Source organism: Patella vulgata, chromosome 8 (genome assembly GCF_932274485.2).
Source record: "Patella vulgata chromosome 8, xgPatVulg1.2, whole genome shotgun sequence".
In the NCBI taxonomy this organism is placed as follows: domain Eukaryota; kingdom Metazoa; phylum Mollusca; class Gastropoda; family Patellidae; genus Patella; species Patella vulgata.
The window spans coordinates 46,491,287-46,513,522 of record NC_065886.2 but is presented as its reverse complement, the minus strand read 5'-3'; the positions used below and the strand labels follow the sequence as shown (position 1 = coordinate 46,513,522).

At 36.6% G+C, this 22,236-nt stretch overlaps 1 protein-coding gene across 1 annotated transcript; it reads left to right on the top strand.

Annotated features, from left to right (window-relative positions):
* Position 1: 1 nt before the first annotated feature.
* LOC126829554 (UPF0462 protein C4orf33 homolog) lies at positions 2-20,921 on the top strand. The gene is made up of 6 exons (XM_050559504.1): positions 2-84; positions 3,165-3,346; positions 8,101-8,158; positions 14,454-14,505; positions 18,862-19,049; positions 20,799-20,921. Coding segments are annotated over exons 1-6 (582 nt in total). The 5' UTR covers positions 2-82; the 3' UTR covers positions 20,899-20,921.
* The last annotated feature ends 1,315 nt before the right edge of the window (positions 20,922-22,236 follow it).

Here is a 22,236-nt window from a genome sequence, read left to right as displayed (position 1 = left end):
ATGTGACTGCCCCCTTTTCACGCACCTGTTGGAAGCGGCCGTCAGAGAAAGCAATCTGAAGATGTAATTTGTAGACATCACAATGTAGGTCAATTTATTATGCAAAACAGAGTTACATGATATTTTTTTTATTTTGTGACCTCTAAATGAAACAGTGACATCGTCCCTGTCAAACACTAGGCGGTGATGGACATGGCAAGTAGGGAAACCGACCTAACAAGTTTTACCAATTGACACAAAAAGGGGCGGGGCAAAAAAATGTCAACACGTGGGCATTCTGTTTTTAGACAACATAAGCTGTAAATTTCTAGAAGAGTGTCATTCCTGTCATGTCATTTGATATGGGAGCGTGAGCTTTAAAATTCTCTCGATATTGCTATTAAAACCAATGTTCATATTATTTTTAACTCCGTAAAATTACTATAAATAGATGCCGCGGGCGTGCATGATGCTTCGTTCCGGAATAGAGTAGTGTAGTAATACTAGTATGATCCATGGACCTTATAACATTATATTAAATTATAAGGACCATGGTATGATCAGATAAAACTGAGTTCTGGTTGGTCATCGACAAGCTTTTCTAGATTCACGTTCTGTTAAATATGTAGAAGGCCATGGCCATGCAGTGACGTATAGTTGACTGGTACATTGCCTAAAATTGGCGGGAAATGTGATGATGTAATGTTACATGTATATAGAATAAAAATTTATTGCATCGAAACATCCTTTGACGACAGCATACAATATACAAAGTATTAAATACAAGTACAAAAAATATGGACAGGTGCACATAAATTCACGGACATAAATTCAGAGCACCAACATGAGTAGACAGCAGGCTATAAAAGTTGCATTCAAGGTATATATGAAAATACAAAACAAAACGTGCGCGCATAGAAAAGGTAATAAAACATCAAGCATATTTAACATAACAGTTGTCTCTCCGCAAAAACAAGAGAACTAAACATGGGCTGCGACACTTATGGCTATAATACTCGGTGGTCAAAGAGAAAAGGTTAGAGGGTGCGGTACATGCTAAATATTGGTGGGAAATATGATTAAAGTTGAAGGAATGGATGAGTATCTTATAGATTAGTAAACTAAAACGTTAATTTCCAGCACTCGACATCTGGAATGCCTAAAATTGCCGGGAAATTTGATCATGTTGCAATATCAATGATAATCCATGTATTATGTTTGTATTGTATTCTGTCCTCAATAGATCCTTTGACAATAAAATCCTATCTTGATCCTTATCTTATAGATTAGTAAAACGTAAAGTTTTAGCATTGTGCAATTGTGAATATTTTGTGCAATTGTGAATATTTGCTTTGCTCTGTGGTGTGTGGGGTGCTTTAATAGGCTCCTGACATTGGGCCAAAAAGTTTTAACTGAAAGGATTTAGCGATGGAAAATTACATGATGTTTTGAGGTGAGAAATGGATCTCTGCGGGCATACGTTGTCACAACTTTTCGTCAACCACCACACAACGTTGTGACAATGTTGCTTTGACGTCCGTACAACGTTGTCACAACTTTTCGTCAACCACCACACAACTTTTCGTCAACCACCACACAACGTTGTGACAATGTTGCTTTGACGTCCGTACAACGTTGTCACAACGTAAGAGTTTGTTGCAAAACAACCTACAGCTGACTTATTTCAGACGTTGTGATACAACCTCTGAAAAACGTTGTCACAACGTTCTGTGCCCGCTGGGTAGGGGAACGAGGCGGAGGTTGGGGGGAATCTAATAAAACAATAATTTTACTTTTCCTTTAACTGAGTACCACGAACTTGTACTGAATTGACTATCGTTTAAAACATTTTGTCTGGAGTGGGGTTTCGGTTCTGCCTGTCTAACATTCATCGAGCCTGTACGCCTATGTCTGCGGATGGGGGTTGGATGGCCGAATGGTTAGCACGTGTGCGCTGTATCATAAGGTTTGACAAGGAGTAAGGTCGCCCGTCCAACCTCGTGGGTTTTCTGCGGGTCCTCCGGTTTCCTCCCACAGCTAAAGACTCCTAGCGTAAGCGTATTATTGAAATAAAAATGAACCATGTGTTAGTCCCGAAATGACCTAGTTTGTATAGAGTTGACGTTAAACCTCATTTCTCTCACTCTCTATGTCTGCAAAACACAACTGAACGACAAGAATAAAAGAGTTATTTCCCTTTGAACTAGGATGAATTTTCAGATTTTACTTGTGACTATAAAAAAACAATCAGAATACACACATTCTACATCAAGGATAAAACTATTGGCCTGGTCAAATTTCCTGATATTACGGTACGGTCAAGCCCCCCCCCCCCCTACTTAAAACTTTGAGTCCAGTTCCTGGCATTTGAGGTCATTGCTGGGAGCAAATTCTTATAAAGAATAAGAAATGGGACATAATCTAGAGACCTGCTTGTCAATTGTGAGAGTTGACAGAACACTAAGTTCAGTCTGTAACCCAACGGCGTGGTCACGCACTAGTGGTACTACTGACTGGGCGATTCACTATAAGTTCTATAACCGTGAAAATGATAGTAATGAAATAATTAGTATAAGACCACAGCGGAGTGGAAGAATAATAACATAAAGAACTCGAGAAATTGTCAGATAGTGATGCATAATATGTAGTATACTGCTCTTTTAATTTTTTGGTACTGGGTCTGAAGGGTGGGGGGGGGGACTGTCATCATGGAGCCCTACTTGTCCGCTACGCCACTGCTGTCAGTATATTTCAAATGTTAAAATGTACAAAAGGTCGTTTTACTTTTGTTTGTTTATATTTATTCAGTGACAGTTAAATCTATTGAAGACCTTCAGCGATTATTTGGGATCTGGTAGTTCGCACTATAAGAGTGTTTAGCGATTGAATTTTGGGCATAGCCTCGATTATCATTACTAAAGTCGGTACGATAAAAAACATAGTCTCGATAATCCATTTTTTAAAATTTAATCAGCAGCAGGCCGGGTTTTATTCCAGTAAATATCACAGGGTAGCGATGCCATCGAGAGTTTATTATGGTCTGGATAAGTTAATTAATGTCTAATTAATAATTTAGATAACATTTCAGGTCTAAAGAAAGACCTGTAATTGGCAGATTTAGCTCGTGCGTATGTTTAACATTTTTCTGGAACATGTTACGTAGACTATTTATTCTTTCTTCAAAGGGAATTCTGCATCACACAAAGCTGGAATGGCGGAAGTATAAACCATGCACCGGTTAAAGTAAAAATAGCACCAAATTCTACAAGTGATCTGAAGCTTTCAGTTTACGCACCGTATTTCGGAGATCCACCAGCACCTGATGGACCCAGTGGTTTACCCTTTCCTCAACTGTGGGATTATGAAGGTATAACCTATTTCATATAAGTTTGACAGACACAAATCAAAATCTATATTTATATCTTTCCAGATTCAAAAAAATAATTAGGGTTTTGGTTAGTAAAAGTCTTACTGTGACCAGTGACGTCACACGTATTGGCCAAGGATGGCAAACATTTTTACAAAGAAACCTAATATATTAATTCGATAGTCGGTAAAATCCTAAAGTATATACCCGCAATCAACCAAGTGAACTATAAACTGAAGTTATATTTAAATATGCACTACCTATATTAATTCGATAGTCGGTAAAATCCTAAAGTATATACCCGCAATCAACCAAGTGAACTATAAACTGAAGTTATATTTAAATATGCACTACCTATTTAGAACTTGATTTCTTCTCGGTTAATGTCTTCACTGCCCGAATTGACAACAGTTTGTGCATTGTTTATTGTCTTGCCCGTAACCGTTGCTACGACACTGTCGACAGAGAGAGAGAGAGAGAAATGGGGTTTAACGTCCACTCGACACAAACTAGGTCATTTCGGGACTAACACATGGTTTAATTTTATTTCAATAATTCGCTTGCGCGTAGGGGTCTTTAGCAGTGGGAGGAAACCGGAGGACCCGGAGAAAACCCACGAGATGGACAGGAGACCCTACTCCTTGCCACGTGCAACCGGGGATTCGAAACCACGCCAGTTGACTCAATGACAGACTTTATGGTACAGCGCGCACGTGCTAACCATTCAGCCACCCCCCCCCCCACCCCACACACACACTGTCGACAGAGCGTTCCTTTTCGAAACTTAAATGTATCAAGACATATCATGGACATACTTGCAGCCGACCATGTCACAAGAGTGACTGGATGAATTAGCCTTTTTATCAATTCGAAATGCTGCCGCCAAAGCGATGGATATAAATAATATTATTTATATATTTGGCAAAGCTAAAGCTCTTAGTGTGCAATTCTAATGCTAATATAGTAAAGAAGAAAAAAGACATTTTAAAAGATTACAAAGTCGTGATTACATTTACAGTACAACGCGGTGCTACTGAATAGTTTTGTGAAAGAAAGAAAATTCATGAAAAAGAAAAGCTAAAAAAAAAACCCAAATTGCAAGGGGCCCCTAATATTTCTTTTACCCAAGAGCCTCCCCCCCCCCCCCCGGTTACGCCATTGACTGTGACATAGCCAGACTAATGCCGGGATGGATGGAATAATGCTGGGAAGGCTTTATAGCTAAACCAAGTTGCTTCGGCCTTAGGTACCTTAGTTTAGCTACTGATCCAAGAACGGCAACTTTTGATGTTGACTATGCGTATAAACAGCACATTAAATTCAAAGCGCTATTAATTTCCATAATGATTTTAGTAAATATATAATATCACCCGGCAATTTAGTATAATCTACCTTAAAAGTTCTGGTGCAATAGTACAGTGCCTAGTGAAATATTCTGAAAGGGGTATTGTTGTATATTGTAGTACTTACTGTTATTTGTTATGGAGAGGATGGATAGCACCCCCAATGTTACAACAATATTGACACGTATCATATCATTTCCCGCTTTATCATATCATTTCCCGCTTTATCCCGGTCGCGGTTTATATTATGAGCGATTAACCATAGTTAGTTATATCGTCTAGATAATCGAGATAACCGTTTTTTCGAATTGCGCTTGACCATTTTTAAAAGCATTTCATATAGCCTCCGTAATCCAAACATTGTCGAATTTAAAAGTATTGAACTGTTGGGGAGTTACTAATTATTTAAATTATAGGGTTGGTGCATCGAAACCAAATTTACAAGGTAAAGCGATACACATAGTTTACTCCCAAGGTTACTAATGTCTCTTTAAACTTGGTCAACAAGGCCAAACTCTTTGGTAACGAATCACACAAAATGTCACAGTGGCCTAGACTAAACAGATTTTAAAGGCGGCAATAGCAATGCTGATTCTCTAATTTAAATGGTACGATCAATTAGGCACTGCTTTTGGTGCCAATTTCTGTATATGCTGACTGTCCTAAGCTACTATTATGTTTAATATTTCGAAAAAGCAGAAAATTAAATTAAAGAAGACATTTCATCTGTTTAATCTCATTAGCGTATTTTGAACACAAGCGAAAACACATTAAATAAAACAAAGACACAACTCGGATGTGAAACCTCCGATTTGAGCTTCGAAGGCGTATATATATTTTAAAGCCCCAATGCGCCATTTTAGCGCTATTGGAATCCCTGGCAAACTACAATATTGTGAAAGATGAATCTCGAATAGGATTTATCAGTCCAAAACTTGTTCAATTCGGTTAGTATTTACAAAGATATGTGGAATTGAAATTTCATCGATCTATGGTGCTTCACGTAATAAACGCGCCGCCATTTGGTTGTCCGCGAAAATTTATTTGTAGGCTTGTTTTAAATCCGATTGAATCCAAGCAGGGACATTATCTGGCATTGGTAGTTTGATTTTGTTTTCTTAATTGAATACTAAATAAAAAAAATGATATTTTAGCAAAAATGCATATGGCGCATCGTTACTTTAATAATAATATATATTGACTCATGTGTTAAAGAAGAACTTCGTAAGATCTACTTTCGTTTCACGTGTATTTTATTCAAGACTTATTATTTGAGTTTGTAAGTTTGCGCCTTTGTTTTAATAAAGGTCAACGTGCCTTGAAATATGCTGATATTATTTTAAAAAACTGTATCAACATTGTGGACCTCTCTTCAGACATTACACTGATTGTAAAAAAAAAACTTCATTATTTTTATACACTTTTAAGGATTGATTAAGTAGTCCAGAGATGAGCATTCATATTGTTCAATTTGTTGATCTGAGTTTATAAGGAAATTGTCTCATAAAGTGACAGGACATTGTCCTACAAAGTGAATGTAAGATGGCGAACATTATTTCTAGACAACCAGCTATCCAACTTTTAATTCTGCTTAGATAATGGTTAGAGTAAGCGAAACGCGAAAGTTGTTATTAATAATTTATTAGCTTTAAACTGTTTGAACTAGAAATACACAGTACACATCACTGTGGAATATATGTACTCTTTTATAATTGCTAGTTTATAACGTGTACATGCACAATAACAACACTGAATTGTCTCACATTATTAATTATTTTAGTATGGAACAGAAAACTTAGTATTTGAAAATGAAGCGCCGAAAGTGTCTTGTAATCTATATAAAAATATTATCCACCGGACTCGCACCACCGAGTTTCTTTTTGCAGTCAACCTCCGGAGTTAATTAAACATAATATTCATAAATTCTTTTAAGTTATTTCCTTAACGATAAAAATTTAAGAAGGACCTAAATAGGGACTCTCTGCAAGGGTATCATTAAGGCTATACCACCCATCTCATTAAGATATGGCCATTTCACGATAACTCTTAGTAGTTTTTTACGTGTTGGAAAGTGTGAAACGGAATGAAATAGGGTTTATCGTCCTACTTTTCAACTCCACCAAGTATAATGAAGACGTGATCTACTTGTCTATCTGGAACAAATCAGCTATGAAAGCAGACAATGTAGCCTTTTATAATATCCTCGTGACTTGATGTGAAAATAAAATAAATGATTGTCGAATGTTGAGTAGAAAATACGCAGACGTAGACCAGGAAGAAGGCTAACTAATCCGATTTCTAAGCGAATTATGGGCCGATCGATTTCATATGCTGGAATCACAAACAAAAAATACTTCCTGCATTTGATTTTCAGACACTATAATGTTGTATATTATCGTCGCACACGGTCGCCGCCCTCCCACCCATAAGTACTTGTACTTATTCTTCATAGGTAAATTCAAAACCGATGTAGATCTTCGGGATTTGATGATTAAAGTATATTATAGTACTCGTATTGGATTCTACAGATTAGCCCCCGGTCATTTGCGTCCAAATCTTGTGTATGTTAAGAAAGTGTAAACAAGGAAGCTGGTGGTGAAGATATGTTACCCTGGCTGCCAAACTATGTTTAATAAAACAATGTTTCGTAATTTATAGAAAGTGGAAAAAGTACCAATGAAATGTAAATTATGTGCAATAATATGAAATTCAAAACTCAAACACTTACCTCATAATACACCACCTGCCTACTCACAATGTGTGTTATAAGTTAAAACGTGTATATCTCGGCAATGGCTGGGGATAGTTTTGCGGACAATCTTATTGGATTATGCTTCATGTAACTAGGTAATCAAGTAACACCAAATCGAAATTTATTTTTACTGCTACCGTTAAAGACTTACAAAGCCCTAAAACTTCTTTAATAATAAGACGTGTTTTAATCCACCACCAGTCTTCTTTTGATTATAGGGCGGCGCATTGCCTAGCTAACGAGTGTTAGCCGAGTAGGTTCCTCGGGATTTTTCGGTGTGGTTTCTTCTGGTCAGCGGTACAGTGTCTAGTTATTCCGATGGTACGAAAAACGGAGGGGGGGGGATTGTACAGATTGTCGTGCACGTAAAACAAACTTTGATAGTTGAAATTCGAAATAAGAGAAGGCTGTAGCGCCGCTGTCCGGTCAAAACTTCCCTCAAATGCCATCTCCATGTTGTATACCCCTCTATATTAGCCGAGTGCAGAAAAGTTGGAGGTTAAACCCCCTTTCATTTCATTTTCTATTGATTGCAAATATTAAATTAATAGTAAGACATGCATCGATTAATCAGAAATGGGTTTATAAATAAATTGAAGATTATTGTCGGTTCCTAACAACTCTTCCTTTGACAACATAATAATTCTTCTTTTTTTCAGTTGTCGAATTATTTCTCCTCAATGATGACGACAGATACATCGAAGTGGAATTATGCCCGTAAGTTTCTTGTCTCGTATGTAAAAGCAAATCTAATTGGTGTAAAGCTATAGATACGTCATAGCCTCTAATGCATTTTTATTCTTCATTCGTCTGTAAGCCAATTGACTCGAGTTGTAATCAAAATTGGTTTTATTCTGTCCCACCGCATTTCAGCCCTGGAGATAATCATGATGCCAATTTTCTCGTTCTTCAAATTACAGTGCTTTGTTAGATGATAGTCTACAGAAGTGTATTCTTCGGGTGGGGTGTGGTGGGGTGTGGTATAGGGAAATGGAATATTAAAATATCAAAGTTCTATCCATACGCTTCCCTTCGCGAAGCTTCGTGAAAATGCTACCCCTCATGCGCATTTTAACCAAACATGTACACTGTATTCAAACTAGATTTGCTAGAAGCAGTTATGCATGTTGTATGCTTTATCTTTCTGCAACATATATGATACTATCTATATTGTTTCAATGAAATTTAGTATGATTGCACTGGAAATACACAGGACACGATGTCTAGTCGTTCGAGTGGTACGAAAAATAGATTCATACCCATGTACACATTGACGTGCCGTAAATAATTTCGTGACAGTTAGAATTCGATGGTACATTTAGTCAACAGAAGACCGCCTTACACACACAGGTCAATGTGACCGTATCTAGCCGTGTTGATGAACTGTATGGAGATTCGCTATATTCTGTATATTTTGTATTAATATAATCGACAGGGTTGTATCTCGTGATCGGACGTCATGTCGACAATGACAACATTTGAATTTCAAATATTATTTCCTATTCGAAGTGGGGAATATTTGTGAATATTTAATATAAGACACGATATTGACAATTCAGTGAATATAACTATAGCGGTACTGTATTGCATCTGTACATTTTGGGATATAAGGCTCACTTTCTTAAGAAGAGCGTCGTCATCAATAGGGATACACTAATATACCCGCATATATTTATCTTTGGCGTGTTCAATGGCAAGTGAAATGGGGTTTAACGTCTTGCATTTCTGCACCATCCGGGTTAACGAAGACAGACATGTGCCCGGACAGCGGCACTACGGTCGACTCTTATTTCGAATTCCAACTGTCAACGGTCCTTTTACGTACACGGGACCTCGGGTTTTGGTCACATCGGATCGACTAGACGCTGTTCGTTGCCAGGCCATCCATCCTGCGCCACTGACAAGGAGAAAATCCCAGTGAATTTTCTTGTCCAACATCTGGATCGATCCGTGGGAACATTCTCGGCCGACATAGGAATCGACTCCGGGATGTCCTGCTTAATAAACCAATACCTTATACACTGAGCCACCGCGGCTCCCGAACTCTTAATAAGGCCCGTGTCCAGAAATTCTGCACTAAATCATTCCGGTGTAATCAGGTGAATTGTAATATTAACCAAATGATGTTTTAATATTATAATTGTAATCGTAAAGAGATCCGAAAGTAATGCATGGAACGGAAACATATTATTAAGATAACTTTACAAATAATCCGTTCTCAGACATTTCTTTAAATTCCCTATCATCTTGTAAATATCTTCCTTGATGTGACTCTTAAATATGTTTTTACTGACAACTATCGTCCATTAGTAATTTACATGATTTCCTGTTAAGAATGAAAGTAAAAAAAAAAAATGAAGTGATCGAAAACTTCTTGTTTAACAGTTTACCGGTTTCTTTGTGATTCTTTGACTTGTAAAAATATTAGGAGATTCATCATAACTGTAATTTCACAATATAGCAATTTACAATAACATGGTATTTTTGCACTATAAATTGTTAGATTTGACATTTCCGTAGAAGTTGTTTTCACTATAATATTTATCAAATGTCATCTGCTGTCATGCAAACGTAGGGAACTAGAAGACTTGCGGCTAGTGGATTGCATCTAGGTTCGTAGTATGCCTATGTACATTGTGGGACCATATTTATTGTAAGATTCTAAGGTTATTGATACTAGTGTCTAGAGATCTATCACCCGCTTTTCGGAAATATGGAGTAAGTTGTCCTTAATAAATTCTGCGGGTTTTCTCCAGACGGTCTTGCGTTGAACTTAACCTCGTCCCACCTTTCACACCCCATCTAGATCTGATGTCTCTATGGACACGTGGCAGTGATTGAATGGCCAACCCTCTCTGCCGATCTTTCAACAAACCATCAACAGTGGGACAATATTGGACGCTGTCTCTCACAGGATTCCTAAATTCAAAATATACGTATGCTGGAAGCTATAATGAAATGGAAGGTGCCCGCGGGTGGGTGGGTGGTGGTGGGGGCCTGGGGCCTGAATAAGGATCCAACACACAGCAATACGGTGACGTCCCATGTCGTAGGTGGCCCACGCGTTACTGTGTGTTTTTTTTACCCCGTTGTGGCTACATGTGACTGTAAAGTAAAGATGTTATGGCTTTAGTGGATTGCTGTTGATTTTTACGTATCTGTAAATGTCCAGCTACATTATTTCTTGTTAGCACTTCCAGTCAAATCAGTGGTTAGTTTTTATTTCATCTCAGTATTATTATAGATTAATACTGAAAATATTATAGAAGTAGAGCAGTCAAATGTATCTGTTGCTTTGATTTACTACGTGTAGACATCTTATAAAAATAGAGTATTAAATCTATATCACATCCGGTAATAACTTTGTTTAGGCTAACACCATATTAAGACTAGGTTAAAAACAACATCACAGAATAGATGCAATTCATAACACACGTCTGGTATTACGACATATTTTGAAAAATAATATTCGTTAGATTTATTCTATAGAAAGACGATATTTCGCCTGTTTTGAAACTTCCACGAAATGTTCAGCAATGTCCATAAAATCAATGTTAAAATTACCACTGACATAGGCGTGCGAGCCGGTAGGGGCCGGGGCTGTTGCTCCCTAAATGTCGGGCAATCTGGCTTTTCGTGCAGACGGGTACGGTGACAAATTAATATATCATCTGGTTGGTCAAATGACGAGTCCGAAATTAAATAAAACACTAATTTTACTTTAGTTTTATTGAGTGCCGTGAATTTGTAGTGAATCGGCTATGGATTAAAACATTTTGTCTGGAGCCACCCTTCTTTGAGCGACACTTTTTCTGGTATCAGTTATTATTATTTGTGAATGCAGCTGCAACAATCTGATCGGGTGATCGGTGTTCAGGTTGGCATAGACTGGGATTTCGGTTGCAAAACCATAGGACAACTTTGAAGATGCTTAACTCACGGGCTGAAATAGCAGAAAAACGCATTTGTAGTGGTTAAATTTTGTCGGGGAGGGCGAGACCCCCATACAGCGCGGCTCCATGGACTAAACGATAGATTGGTTGTTTGGAATCCAAGAAAGCCACCTAAGATATGGGCAATTATTGGACTACGTTGAAGTTGCTGTATTAACGGCTAGAATTACAGGAAACGCGTTTGCGGACGTTAAATTTTCTAAATTTTCTCCCTAAGGTCGCGTCTCCGTGGACTGTAAACGACTGAATGGTTGAATGAAATTCACATCAGCCACCAGGTCGGTTAGGCTTCATTAGACCACTTCACGGACAGTTCAATAGCAGGAAAACGCGTTTATGGGGCCGTCAAATTTTCCAAATGTTCCGGGGAAGGACTCTACACGATAAATTCCACGTCTTCGTCTCTGGCTGATGAACGGTGAGAGAGGGAGAGAGAGAGAGAGCGAAATGGGGTTTAACGTTCACTCGACACAAACTAGGTCATTTCGGCACTAACGTATGGTTTAATTTTATTTCAATAATTCGCTTGCGCGTAGGGGGCTTTAGCAGTGGGAGAAAACCGGCGATGAACGGTGCGGCCGTCTGTAAACAGAAATGTTTTCGGGCATTTCAGATCAGCCCCGCAAACATTCGTCGGGCCCGTACGCCTATGACTGTAGATGACAAACAAAATCAATTCATAATAGACTTTTTTAGGACTATTGTTCTATTGTTATATCTTCAAGTGCGCATGATTCTATTTTTTTTGAAGCCCGAAATAGATAAAAATGGTTCTAAAAGCACATATTATGTAATATAAATGTATGTAAAGTGATTTATATTCAATTTTGGAAATAAAATATTGTAATTTCTAATCATTTATGTTCTGTGAAACACGTGAACAGTTCAAATTGAACGGCAGTCGTTTACACTTAGTGCATTCTACACGTTTTTAAATTATTATTTTGTCGTTTGTGAATTAGACTTTACTAATTACTTCCACATTGTGTTGTAGGATATGTTTTTATTTGTTCATTACAAAATGGCAACCGAAACCATAGGGTACACGAATCGTGTACTGATTATAAAATGTTTATTGTGTCTTAAATATTGCATATTATGAACCTATAGTTTCACGACAAGATTACAACACCAATATTGATTGAAATTGATCAATATTGATTGAATTATAATTTGTGTTTTAAATTTTGAATATTATTATTTAATATTAGCTCCTTTAAAATTACCTGTAGCTTGCAAAAGGATGAAATCAACAACCCTCGAATGAGTTATAAAGGTGGCGGAATTCTGCGTTTACGAAAAATCAGAAGAAATTTTTAACTTTTAGAAAAACATATTTTGATTTTTGGTGGCAATCTTTAATTGAAATTTCCCAATTTTTGCATCAACGTCGATTATTACAGTCCATATTGTCATTGCTTCGATTAGAACATGATCGAGATTACAATTCTGTCCGCAGGTTCATCTTGTAGGTTTTATTTTGCGTGTAATGCGGTCCTCCTGCACTTACTATTGACATGTCAAATATAACGGTCGTATTAACCTCGGCTTATGAAATCGTTTTGAATTTTCCTGTTGGTGTAAACAGAGATTAATGTTGTTGATATTGACAATTGGGCTTACAGTCAATTTCATGTAATCAAAAGACGAGGCTAATACCCAATCTGCGGACTTCTAAGCTCTACAATCATGTTATAAAAAATTTGCGAGGTCAAGATTTGTACTAGACTGTAGGCTTATATCGAAGCCCGAACACAATTTATGTCATGAAAAAACAGTGATAGCATAGTTTGAGTCAAATGCTAGAATAGAAACAGATAACATTGTGTTTGAAGTAGAACGTTACTAACCAAATCGAAGACTCTTAGTGCTCTTTTCGGATCGTCCTTGTTACTTCCTGTACCATTCGGTCATTTCATTTTCCACTTCCTGGTGCGCCACGGTATCTGTAGTGACTCTGCCACCTAGTAGAGACTGACAATAGACTGTACCACCACGACTGTCCAGAAAGCAAATACAACCCAAAATATTTAACAGTGATCGCCAAGTCCCTTACAACGATACAAAGATGGTCTTGCACTAATTGTTAACTTAAATTTCAAAACGAATATCCGTATCAAATATTTAGCTATGCGAGCCTTCCACATATTATCCATCCCCTCTATCGAAGAGTAAGCAATTAAAACCAAATCAAAATTGTTCTAAATATTTCTATTGTGGTATATTTTTTCAAATGTTTATATTTTAGTATTTGTATATTTATTCCAAATCTTTGTATTGTAGTACATTTATTTTTCATAAGATATTTCATAAGATGTTTATATTGTTGTATATCTGTCGATATGTTTATATTGTAGTATATTGAACCTAAATTTGAAGTACCACGCCCATTACAATCCTATTTCTATCCAACTGATAAGTACCTTGGGTTCAATGAATCAGTGGACGCTGATTGACACACGTTAGACTAAACAGTAAATAATGTCACTTGTAATGAACCCAACATCACTGTCAAAATAAAACAAGTCCTAAAACAGAACACGCGTATTTACAGTAGATATACAGTTTAAAAAAAGAGTTCGCTGTCGAAGTAATTGAATGATTGGTTTCCGGAACATTCATCATTATACAATGAAGACTGAAACATCCAACTCCGATACAGGAAATCTATATAGGGCGGGAGGGGCTATGGATAAGATCTTGTCTGCGATATCACCCACGAACGAACGATGGATAAGATAACTGGTAGACATTTATCATCAATGAAGTCTGGAACTCCAACACACGTTATCTCTGATGGGCGATATGGCGGACATACACTCTTTCCCCACCCCTTGATCGGAAATAAATGGCAGTAAAATGTTATAACTGCTCAAAGCCATCAACGTTTTCGACGAAAAACCAAATTATGTGGTTTTATTTATTTAAACAAAATGAAATGAAATGGTGATTAACATGGAATTGTTCTGCTCCGACTGGGTTGATGAACTTTCTAGGTCAACACAAGGATCGAACATTGAACCTCCATCACCATAACACTTATGATCTTTTCTTTTCAGGCATGGACAACATCTCGTGTTGCTGTTAAATGGAATACGAAATATTGTGAAGGTGGGTAGGATTAAGGGCGTTCGCAGTACTCTTGAACCTTGCGGTTAACTACCAAAGCATATCATAGATCTTGAATTGATTACTAGTATACAGAGATGAAATGGTGTTCAACATCCTATTGTTCTGCTTTTACTGGGTTAATGAAGACGGTATTATACAGAAATACACTATTACAACGTGATTCTGTCAAAAAAATATGTCTGATACCTTGACAACATTGGTCGTACACCGGGATGAAGAATGTTTTTTCCAAGATTTAAAATGTTATTACGTAAGAATCATGTTAAGATAAAGAAACCACTTGGGTAAAAGGCTTAATGTTGGGTTTATATTCCTCGTTTTTTTTGTCTGTAAGTTAGAAATTGATCCGAATTAGAGCCCAGTATGTCCATTATGTTGGGGAAATGAATTTTTATACAATGCAAATGTCACTGGTGTAGCTCCTACCGGAATTCGAATCCGATCGCACACTGATTCAGATGAACAATAAAAGGAAAACAAAATTATTAGCAGCTATTTTTCATACCAATGTATGTCTTTAAAACAAATGCGTGTAGCTAACGTTTCTTGTTTATCATGTAGAAAGAAAAGCCTGTATAATATCAATTAAAAATACATGAAACAACTAAATAACAATACGACTTTTATAAAATCAAAATAAAATCACATGATATCAAATGATTTCAAAATGGCGGCGTACAATAAATTTAAGTAACTTTTATACAACTAATGCCTTTTGGATTTAAGTGACTTCGATACGAATTGCCATTTTGAATGTCACATGATACTGACCCCCTTCCAACATAGTCTTTTTAAGGTTAACAACAAACAGCGTGGGGGGGGGCGAACGAATGGTTAGCGCGTGCGCGTTGCATCATACGGCCTGTCATTAAGTCAGCTGGCGTTGTTTCGATTCCCAGATTGTACGTGACAAGGAGTAGGACCCCCAGTCCAACCACGTGGGTTTCTTCCGGGTCCCCCGGTTTCCTCCCACTGCTAAAGACCCCTACGCACATGCTAATTATGGAAATAAAATAGAACAATATGTTAGTCCCGACTCTCTCTCTCTCTCTCTCTCTCTCTCTCTCTCTCTCAAGGTCGCTGGCAAAGAATTGGAATCTTGGAAAAAAGCAGCGTTCTCACAGCTTTTCAGGTCAGATCGCAGAACCTTTGCGTTTGTAATGAACATGCTCAAAACAGCGGTCATTGGCGTTTCCACCACGCTTTTACCGCGCTTATAGAGCTCTTTACGTGCTCTGAGACCATTTTCCGTCGCCGTAGCAGTGCAGTAAGAACGCCACCCCGATCTGACGGGGGTATAAGGCAGTGTTTAAACTGTTGATTTTTAGTCGACAAATTAGAATTACGATTTACTAAAACCAAAAAAAAAAACGGACAGTGTAAGACCATCTTTAGTTTCTCGGATTATAATTTATTTTGTAAGAGCACCGTGATTAGCTCAGTGATTAAGTATTTAGACCACTTCCGCAATAAGGAATGTTGCTTAATGCAATCAAAGGTTCAGACTGATTTCTTAATACTTTGATAAAGGCGTCATAAATAACGATTCAGATCGTAAAACTTGAAATCGGTCAACTGTCGTTCGGGGTAGAATCTAACACTACTGTCTTGAACCGTCGTAAATTTTAAATGGATTTTTTCGATTATGGGCAAACTACTAAATTATGGTTATTATATACATGCTTATGTGTTTGTGAAATTACTTCCGGTTAAATAAAATCCACTGTGCAATTACATATCCCAACGCATAAATATTCTCTTTTGAAAAGTCAATGTAGTCCCGAAATGACCCAGTTTGTGTCGAGTGGACGTTAAACCCCATTTCTCTCTCTTTCTCTGTCTGAAAAGTCGATGTTTTTGATTGTATTTTCGAGTTCATCAAAACATAGCACATGTCACGTAATGACATTTTTATCAAGTTCACTGAGATGGAAATAAGGTTAGGGTACGTGATTGTTGGCGAGATTGTAGATTAGGGTTCGTGTAAGCATTAGGACTCGGTCCAGCGTTAGGGTTGGGATTAGCACTAGCCCTGTTTACATCGCGTGGCCTTTGACAAGTTGGTCTTATCAAATAGATCTAACCTTGAAGTGGAAATAAAGGTTGAAAAATATTAACAACCACGTGTTTTGCAATCAAAATAAAGCGCGATCTTTTGAGTTTGGACAACGACAATTAACAACTGAAGGCATTAAAACACAGATCCTATTTCGTTTCGTTTTTTACTTGTCTTCACAGCACTAGGATCAGCAAGAGTTGTTATAAAACAGGCGTTCTAGTTGATGTGGGGAATTGGCCAATGAAACGGTATGTTACGACGAGGTCTTGGCGTGCTCTGCACGGAACTGTGGGTAAACCGCTAGAAACGTCAATGCTCGTATGACCCCTGACATGACCTCCCACTAGAACTTGTCAGATCTTCATGTAGTAGAGGCCATCGAAAGTATAAAAAATCGAAACGAAATATAGATGTGTATTTTAATCAGATAGATTTTATTCACATTGTTTTATATAACCACGGATACTAATAAATATAATAAAGCTTATCACATGGTCATCATCTCCCCAGTATATTTGGCATATATATAAATTTTTATAAATTAGTTTTACAACCCCAACAATAGGCAACTTTGTTGCTAAAATTTACAAATAAACAGACTTATTTCATAATTAAAGTTTATATTTGATAACAAAAGTCTAGCATGCTCTATGGATTTCTCCGAAATGGAAAGTATTTTTTGGTTGCTATGCAATATGGTTATTAATACATTTTGAAAATATATGATTCCCACAAAAAATATGAAAAAATAGGTCAACGCTTCTCGATAATTTTCATATTTAATTGACGTACCGGTTGTAACTTAACGGATAATTAAATAGTTAATGACTGAGAGTGCAATCATATGGATATATTGCCCCGTGAAGTTTAAAATGAAGCCGGGATTTTCGTAATTCTAATTGTGTTACGAAGACGCACGATTGTAAAATTCTAAGCAGTTCTTACACAATGACAATATAAGAAAAGAACTGAAATGAAAACTATCTGTCGATAATTAAACCTATGGGCGGTGGAGGTATTTGATTTGTTGATAATTTTGGTATTTATCAATAAATGTATTTATAAAAATAAAATAACGTATCCTTGGCTATTTTTTTGCCTAGGAATATATGAAATAACAGAATGACGAGGTTTCAGAAAGAAATATTAAAGATAATTAAAGGTGAAATGTTCTGCAGTTGTCTTCAACAGAAAATCATCCCCCAAATATCTAATCAAATAACTGAATCAAGATGGAAAAACAAGCTAACGGACTACAGGTCGTCTATGTATGAGTATAAACGCCCAAACTCATTACTGGGGCCGAGAGTAATAGCTTATTCATACACAAAATTCCGTTTCGATAGATATGCCTTGCTGCCACCCCTTGTACGAAATTATCTACTCCGATGAGTGACGTAATAGCTTCCATATTGGTATTTCTCGATGTATAAGATTATGAGTTCAATTTTTCAAGAGAGAACCTTTTTATTTGTTGGAATATTTAATTGTACAATGGATTTTTTTAACCGGAGGAGATTTCAAACACATAGGCAAGTTTATAACAACCATAATTAGATAGGTTTTATTTTTATAATCGAAGAAATCCGTTTCAAATTTAGTAAGGTTCAGAGAGTGACCGGGTTTTGTAAGATCTGTGTTTTTATTCATTGCCCAGAAGCGTTGTTTGTTTAATTTAAGATTTTCGCGTAGTCAGAAATTGTTATTTCCATACCCAATTCAAATATCGAAAGAAGCAGATTTCTATTCTTTTAAAGCATTTTTCCAATTTATGACAATAAATAACGTGAAGAACACGATGAGACCTCAAGGCAAATTGGAATGTCTTAATGAACAAATAGAGACCATAAAATGTTAACTTATGAAATACATAGTCTGGCAAGCATTCAAACGGCTTCTTCTTGAAATAAATTGCTTGTGTATGTAAACTTTAGTAATGATAGTTTTATGTAAACAGACACTTATGACCGTCTGGTAGAAGTTTCTTTACAACATTACGACATATTAGCTTATGGATGACAAAAACATCGCCGCGTTCTATTATTTTTTGACAAAAAAGAGCAAAACACATAAATTCTGAACCTTCCGGAAATTAATGACACCACTTCCTCCATGTTGGGTAACGTATTATTAGACCTTCTAGTAGAAGACATTAATACGTCTACGACTACGTCACGATAATGTCAAGAATATTTATCATTAGCTTGTTTCAAGGGGATTATATCCAACAGTGATCAAATGGAATCATCAGTACTTGTGTGTGTATTTTTTTATAGGATGAATTGTCAATTCAATATAAGGCCTCCATTGAAGGGAGCAGGTGGTCCGGAGAGTCTCTACTTCCCCTAGAATATTTACCACCGAATGTGAACCGAATGAATGCATTTGCTATTCATGGCTCTGAAAATAATCGAGTTTATGAAGCTCTTCATCCGGCGAATACATCATTCCCTGATCCCGACTTGTAAGTATTGTTCTATACATGAACATGTAAATGAATTAATGTTATCAGCACTATTGATCTCTTATCTGATTATCGAAGCCTTTCTTGACAAATGCTAAAATCCCCATTTACACTTCACATAAATCCAGATTCGTGTTTTTAAATGAATTTAAAACTTCTTTTTTTGGGGCTCAAGGTTGCATTAAAGGGGTAATTGATATTTGTTATGTGCCGGTACTTAAAGTCACTATTCCCTTAAAAGTTATTTTGCATTATTCGGCTGTGTGAGGACACGATTGTACCCATTGAAGACACATTTACCGTTTATACATGTATATTTATTTTATTTTATTAATTAAATGTTAAATTACCAATTTGAGTACATTTTCATAATTTAATATAAAATAGCCAATTTGAGTAGATGTTCCGAAAAATGCTAATAATGACCTACAGAGGCTCCATACATGGCACACAGCACAACAGAAAACAAATTAACATCTGTGACTTTTAATGAATTTGAATTTTACTTTGAATTTTGGACCATAGTTAGACATTTAAAAATGTGTACTTTTACTTTAAATATGGCAGTGACACAGTAAAATTCGATCGACAGTACGAACAAGAACGGTCAGCTTATGAAATATTAAACTGACAATAATTTGTGTTCGCCAATTCTTAAATATACAAATGGACAACATGGTAATTGACGTTTTAACAGGATGTGTGATATCCTGCAGGTGCTCTAAAAAATAAGCATATCCTGCCTTGTGAATGGCACCAGAACAACACTTATTGTTTGCTAAGAATCGCAAGATGTCGATAAGATATAAGACAGTAATAAGAAGATATGACCCATATTGCTCCCCGTAATATTGGTATCGTCTTCAAAGATTTTAAATAAACACGAGACAGTGTAATCCATGCTAGATTCTAATGAACTAGATACGTTATAAATTAACGAGAGTTTGTCTACCAAGATCAATGTTTGATGTCAAAAACTTAATGCGACCTACTCTGTATTTACTGAAAGATGACCAGATAAATAGATATACAGTTTCCCTAGTAAAGATATTATTTTCTCGACACTCTCGATACTAAATACAAAAACATAGATTGGAAAAAACCGCCGAAAAATATGTTTCCAGACACTTAAAGAGATTTTTTTTAAAAAAAAAAAGGAAATCGCAAATTAAGAAATATACATAATGCAAGAGCTAAATTCGCCTATTGCGGGTCGTTATATAAATTATTAATTAGACATTTATTAATATGACTAGAACATAATCAACTCCCGATGCCATCGGATATCTCTGATATTTAGACTCTCACCAGATTATTCCAAGAAGCCATTATATATTTGAGAACGAGGAACCGGCAAAGTGAAACTATTATTGCTGTAGTATTATTTACGATCACAAGGAAACACAACAAATAAAGAAGTCCGTAGTACTACAAGTTGTGGAATATTTGGAGGCGATGGTTGGTCCACGAACCCCTGTCCCATACCTACCTTCAGACTATTAGGATCAAATAGAATCCATTTGTCATCAATATCGGAGTCAAAATTATTGATGAATTAACTGAGTCCAAACAGGTATTATTAACGTGCAGTTGTAAACACACGTGTTTACATTAAATCTTTGTATTTGTTATCAATTAAAGGCGTAAATTATTATTACTGTGCAATTGTAAACACATTTGTTTACATAAAATTCTCTGTTTTACATTTGTTTTTATGGAATCTAAGATTGCTTCGTTTCTATTTTTCAGTCACCGACTAGAGTTCTTTCAACCTATAAACATGTCATTTATACCGGGATATAATCCATCAACAGTAACACAAACGTGGAAGAATATTCTAGAAAAATAGTTATTAAAAGATAAATCACAAAACTCCCTTTTAACATATTTTTATACACCCACATTATTTTTCATGAGGACGTATTATGTCGTCGCCCATGTCCGTCCGTCGGGACGTCCATTCACAGGGGACTATTAAAATGGTTTCATCCGTCTGTCTGCCTGTCTGTCTGTCCGTCTGTCTGCCTGTCTTTTTGGGACACAATAACTCTCTTTCTAATTGAGCTAGAATGTTCAAACTTGGTGTAGGCGTTTAATAGGTGAATGCCTTGATGTAGTTCGATGATAAACATTGTCTGCTTACGGTAAGCAGAGATAAGCAATCTGATAGGTTGATGCTTTAGGGCTAATGACTTTGGTTTTAATTAAGTGAGAGTGTGAGAGTGATGAAACTCTGAGTATAGATTCATTATATCATTACCTTGACTAAGTTTGATGATGAGAATTGATAAGCAATTTGATTGGCCAAGACTTTGGAACATAACTCTGCTTTTAATTGAGGTAGAATGTTTAAACTTGATGTTGATGTTCATTAGGTAAATGTCTTGACTGAGTTCAATGATTAACATTTCGAGCTAAAGCTAAACAGAGCTAAGCAATTTTATTGGTCGATGCTTTGGGGCCAGTTAACTTTGATTCTATCTGAATCAAACTTGATGAAACTTGGTGTATAGTTGATAATCGGTTTGATTGCTTGATACTTTTGAAAAAAATTAATGTGCGATTAATTAATATGTGTCATCCATTTATTTTGGAATTTCGGCGGGGGACATCAGCCTCACTGTTGGCTTGTTTATTATCCAATTTTAATTAAACTTAAAATATATGGTCTGGGCAATTAATTCTGTCCCCAGTGTTACCATCTTCAATAGAAAGCTTGATCTCGCTTTAACTCCGTCCATCTTATCAAGGCCTTCAAGTAATATACCAAATTGTTGGGCACTAATTCCAATTGGTTCCTTACCCAGTTGGGAACCTCTCAGATTACTGGATAGAAAATAGCATAGAAAATACCAATTCCGTGAGTTTTTCAACTCAAAAAGAAAAAGCTTTAGGTGTTTGTCTCACGCGTCTGTGGTAAAGAGGGATACCTACCTAAAAATTTGGGAAGTTAAAATAATCTGACCGTCCACCCGTCTGTCTACCTGTCCGTCTGTCCGTTTGTCCGTTCGTCACACGTTTTGGGACACAATAACTCTCCTTCTAAATGAGCTAGAATGTTCAAACTTGGTGCAGGTGTTTGTTAGGCAAATGCCTTGGATGGAGTTCGAAGATGAGCATTGTCTGCTTAGGCTAAGCAGAGATAAGCAGTTTGATTGGTTGATACTTTGGGATACGACAACTTTGG

Coding starts and splice junctions, on each gene's coding strand:
- LOC126829554 (XM_050559504.1), top strand. Junction 3,347..8,100: donor TCAACTGTGGGATTATGAAG/GTATAACCTATT, acceptor TCTTTTTTTCAG/TTGTCGAATTATTTCTCCTC. Junction 14,506..18,861: donor GAATACGAAATATTGTGAAG/GTGGGTAGGATT, acceptor ATTTTTTTATAG/GATGAATTGTCAATTCAATA.